Source organism: Pangasianodon hypophthalmus, chromosome 25 (assembly GCF_027358585.1).
Source record: "Pangasianodon hypophthalmus isolate fPanHyp1 chromosome 25, fPanHyp1.pri, whole genome shotgun sequence".
Taxonomy (NCBI): Eukaryota; Metazoa; Chordata; class Actinopteri; order Siluriformes; family Pangasiidae; genus Pangasianodon; species Pangasianodon hypophthalmus.
In genome coordinates, this window is record NC_069734.1 from 2,316,847 (window position 1) to 2,322,273 (window position 5,427).

The window sequence follows — 5,427 nt, forward strand, 5'->3', positions numbered from 1 at the left end:
CTGGTAGTGTTTTTTTTTTTTTAATTTATTCACATGCAGCAGACATTTTTACACACGTTAATACACAACAGAGTCTTACACATACACACACACAAACAAACACAAACACACACAGACAAACAGTACTTCAGAATTCTTTATATATTTATAGACATTGAGAAAAGCTACTACACCATGCTTAACAGTGAACTGCTTGATGGATGCTGTGAATCTGAGCAGTGTGAATTATCAGCTTTGTAAACTCTCCTGGATTGGTAGCTTTTGTGAGATTGAGCGGATTAAACTGGGAGAAAACGTTGTGACCTGTAAACACTACACTATCTTCCAGAAATAAATCAAATATGCAAACTGAAATGGAAATGTTGAGGTATCGTCACAATCCAAAAAATTTTTTTTTATGTGTACAAGTTCTCAGAATCAAGAAAAAATCTGGATATCGGTACTGCAACCCTATAGCCCTATTCAGATAGAAATAATTTTTTTTAAATTACTCTATTCACTTGTAGTTCTTGCCTTAACAATGAAATGGGCCTGTATTTGTGACGTCAGAAAGCATTTTTTTTTAAATTCCACTGAAATATGTTAATTTAAACATCCTGTCAGCATTAAATAAGTAAAATGTGACACTATGTTCAAGTTTTCCATTTAATCTCTCTCTCTCTCTCTCTCTCTCTCTCTCTCTCTTACACTGTGTCCCTCTTTCCAACCTGTCATATCAGATTTTATTTCATGTCGATGCTGAGGGACTGAAACAAACACAATACACACACACACACACACACACACACACACACACACATGGGACATTTCAATCCAGAGTGACACTCAGTGAGGTTAGGAGAGGAAACAAATCTGTTCTGTATTTTTTTAAGTTGTCGCAAAGCAACAAATGATAGATTTAGGCTCAAGAGAGAGATGATTAAGCTAATATGTTACTATAGACTGTCATATAATAACATTGTATTTTAATCTATATACTGATGATGATTTTTCCCCTAAACTCTACAAACACACAGTGTAAAGCACATGCAGTCTTTAGCTGGACATAAAACCTATTTATCCAAAGCCCTTGAAACTGAGTGCATTATACTGCATATCATTATATTATAGATATACATGTGACGAAAGCTCTAGGATGAAACCTCATGCACTTTCAGTTATGTTTTTTTATTCATGAATTAAATCATTAATTAAGAGAACTTAAAGAGGAGGAGTGTGGCCAGTACAATGATCTTTAACCTTGGGAAAAATCATACGCTTCATTACAACACCCATAGCACCACCCACAGCACCACCCACAGCACCACCCACAGCACCACCCAAAACACCACCCAAAACACCACCCACAGCAGTAGCTGCAACAACTGCAATACAACCCAATGTCCATCTGTAATTGTTGTGATCCACCTGCAAAAAAAAAAAAAAAAAAAAAAAAGGTTAAAAAAAAAGAATATGACTCAGAAAATTCTCTGTGGAAATATTTCTTTTCTATAAAAACACACTGCACATGCCGAGCAAGCAAAGACATTTAATACCTGGTTCAGGTGTATTGAGAGCAGTGAGAGAGCATAAGTGGACTGAGAGTCCTTGTTTGGGAAGTTCCATTTTGCTAACTAAATAGGATATTAACTTATTAGCAAGACAACATAGCTGTACATGGTCTGGGGTTTCTCAGAAACATGACAAGCATTTTTAGTATTTCTTTTGTATTTCTTTAAGGTGAGGGAACAAATGTTTATAGCTGTTATAATGTAAGGGACAACCAGAGCTAACTTGTTTCGTGGACTAACTTCTTTCCACAGCATTAAACATGAATATAAATGGATAAAAATTATGATGTGTCTTTTTTTTAAATGAACAAATAATTGTTATTATCAACACTTCAGGATGTACTGTTACAGGAAAATAATCAGCTTTGGGATGGTAACAGTAATGCAGGGGCGGCTCGACCATGGGGCCGACTGTGTAGAGCCCCACCTTTTAAATTCTGGTGAAATACTAATTACCTGTTTTGAGTGATGAAAGATCTAAAAATGTTGCTATTTGACAGATATCAGCCTATGTTCTGTTGAATTACTGGCCTTTCTACATGCTGCACAATCATGGTGCAGTGAGCTCACTGCCCCATTTAGCACCTAGTGATCAAAAATGGGAACTGCAACTAGTGTCATTAAAGGTCAGTCACGGTGTCCCATGCTCAGGGGAGGAGCAGTGGACAGCACAGTGAATGACGAGATTGGGGTAGCTTAAATACCTTGCGGCTGCTTTGATCTTGTTTTAAAGCAAATATTTGGAATTAAATCAAATAAATTTCCAGAAAAACGCAAAGTGTAGGTGCAGACAGCGTCTCTTTGATGCACAGTAACATTTCTACTGTAAGGTATATTTCAAAGATTTTATCAAAAACTTTTCAAAAGCAGCTCATTTTGAACAAAAATTATAAGCTGCTAGATTGTACGCTGGATGACTGCGTGTTGTTGAGTCTCGACTGCCTATTACAGGGTATCACATCAATGCCGGAATCAGCATTAAACTACAAATCCCAGAGTACAACGTGGCCTACAAACACAGCTGTCACGGACTACAACACCCAGCCATCAGGAACTCTATCATGTTCATGTTCGCTGTCATTCTGATTGCATACACTCAATTACACGCAGTACATAAGGACAATCACTTCACTGGGAAATTCTGAAAAATGAAAAATGGATTTCTGACACACTTTAAATGTGCTGCCTGTGAATCTGTGCCTAAAGTTTCACTCTTTTATCCATCACATTCTCTCTAATTCATTGTCTTCTTTAACTGTAATTTCTTTCTCTTGTCCATTAAGCTCAGGCTAACTCTCAAATAAAGGCCATATTAAAAGGCTATATTTTCCTAACCATGTTAAAGGGGTCACATTCAGGATTCTACCTCAGAGTGGTCCACAATTCCCAGGTGCTTCTTCACGGCTCTGATTGCATCGTCATTGCGCAGGCATCTCAGCAGCCCTTGATCTTCATGATAGAGACAATCTACAGCAAACACTTTTTCCTCGTTTACACAGCGTCTGCTGTCTGGAGCGATGTAATCTGGATCAAATGTGTGGTGGAGCGCCACGAGAACGACAGGTTTACCCTCTGAAAGGCAGAGAGAGAGAAATGAGAAAACAGAGTTAATAAATTACACACTTTTTTGAGGGTTATACCAGGTGATTTTACCTCTTTATTGCTATAAATTATTCAGTAAGTGCAGTGGCGCTAATAGGACAGGTGTGTATGAGAGTAAAGAGTGTATATCTGAACCCAGTGATGGCTCCTGAAAGTTTAAGGAGATTAACACTGGCTTGGTCAAGTGAATTATATTTTTAACAAATTATTGCACAATTGATTAAAAAAAAAAGTAATAAAGAATTATTAAAAATCATTTATTCCCATTTAAAGATGTAACTTGATTTTCAGAGATTCTGAAATTTCAGGAATGTATATGATGCTATTATAAAGGTTTGATTATTAAATTAACGTAATAAAAATTTTAGTGTCTTGTTTTTTTCCCCATACTGTATTAACGTCTCCAACAGGGTTTTTACACCAGCGTCCCTGAATCAGTGAACTAGCATGAGGATGTTTTAGTTTGAGACTCCAAAGCAGTTCTGTAAGTCTGCCTGGATAAGGGCTACTGCTCAATGCCATAAATGTAACACATCTACACAACCACATAAATACAATGCCATACAATGCCATAAATATGAGTTTATTAACATGATACAAACAGGAGATCTGTGCGCTGTGCACAGAGCAGGATATCTCTGCTGGGTCTCCAAAAATAATCATTTAATTCATTTTAAAAATATTATAAAAATGTGTACATTTGTTGCATGTGTTTTTCATCATTGTTATATGATCGTTCTTCGTCTTTATTAAAAGAAAATCTTTTCAGAAAATCTTTCGGTCTTTGTAATGAAATGCTGCTTAAAGGACCCAATTTTGACTCGCAGCAGCACTGAGAGTGTCCCAGCTTTACAGTAGATTTTTGTGAATTTTGTGGAATGTAAAACTAAGTAAATCTGATAAAATGGATGTCTATTGTTGTTAAAAATGTACTAAACAGTTTCTTGATTTGAGAGTTTTCTAGGAGTTAAATATTATAATAATAAATATAATGTTATTTTTATAATATATAAACGTTATGTTTTGTTGGTATAATTTGTGAATATTTCCAGGAGCCCTGGATTTTCCAGTGTGTTTTCCAGTGTTTCCAGAGCATAGTGGTAGGATTAACTTCCAGTACAGACCACGCCCACTTCCTGTTATACGTATGAGAAGGGCTTTTTGAAAATGGTGCTTTTAAATGTAATAATAATAATAATAATAATAATAATAATAATAATAATAATACTTTACCACTCATTCAATTATGCATTTATTACTCAAATGATAATAATTAAAATAAAGAGTTTACAGTAATGTTTTACAGTAAGCTAAAGAAAGTTTTTTTAATGTAAACACAGTAAGAGAGAGTTATTTGTACTTACCAGGAATCTTCTCCATTGCAGCTGAAATGTCAGTACCAGCTCGAGACACAACTGGGACAAAAGCAATGATGACATCACTGTCATTCAGCGTATTCACTTCTCGACATTTTCGTGAAATTGTCAGATGATTCAGAAAAGTCTTGTGGGAATCCACGGTGTTTCCAAGGACCATGACAAAAAATCGGACAGTTGCTGGAAAGACTGTACATCAAGAAAAAAGAAAGAAGCTTTTACAGTATTAATTGCTGTGTAAATAAAGGGTTAATGGAATGTGGCTGCACAAATGCATATGATACATTTTCTCAAGTCGCATACACAGAGCAAATGGTTAAACAGGATCAGCACACTATCACATAATATCATGCAGTAAGATATTATTAAGAACACATACCTTGGGTCATTTTGAAGTCAGATCTCAGTCGAGTTACACGATCTGGAGTGATCCGTTGGACGACTGATGGTGTGCAATCCACAGATTTTAGAATAATGAGGTGAAGTTTTTTTTTCTGGTACTTTTACTTTCACTCTTAGGGCTCAGACTGCATTTCTGGGAAACCAAAAGCAAATGAAGCCTCTATAAATACACCAGTGTACAGAACGTTATGAGCCTCCACCTCAAAAGTGTGCACAATATGAACATGAAATGAGTAAGGCATAAAAAAGACAGAGTGTGCTGTCGGGTCACTGTTATCATCCTAAGGTTAATTATAAGACCAGGTCACCAAGTAACCTTAATGATATCTTCAAAAGATACCTTCAAAAGGTATCCTTCATTTACTGTTTTGTCACAATAAACACCACCTTCCTGTCACATGTCTGAACAAGCGTATGGTATGGTTACTAATCTGAATCCATAATTATTCATACTTACATAACAATACCCATGAAAGGTCTTGAGAAGTTATGGGGTG

At 36.0% G+C, this 5,427-nt stretch overlaps 1 protein-coding gene across 3 annotated transcripts in view; it reads right to left on the bottom strand.

Annotated features, from left to right (window-relative positions):
• The window catches only part of LOC117596097 (uncharacterized), a 56,172-nt gene extending 51,117 nt beyond the window's left edge, over positions 1-5,055 (bottom strand). Inside the window, exons 1-4 of one of the 3 annotated variants that reach the window (XR_008300976.1) lie at positions 4,908-5,055; positions 4,517-4,717; positions 2,917-3,122; positions 781-1,407 (exon numbers count right to left, since the gene is read on the bottom strand). Coding sequence is in view for 1 of the 3 variants with exons in the window: in XM_053229422.1 (XP_053085397.1) it covers positions 1,201-1,407; positions 2,917-3,122; positions 4,517-4,717; positions 4,908-4,917 (624 nt within the window). In the remaining 2 variants the exon portion in view is untranslated. Of the gene's footprint in view, positions 1-6; positions 1,408-2,916; positions 3,123-4,516; positions 4,718-4,907 lie in introns of those variants that run through there. The other 2 variants (XR_008300977.1, XM_053229422.1) reach the window with 2 other exon arrangements.
• Between the last annotated feature and the right edge of the window lie 372 nt (positions 5,056-5,427).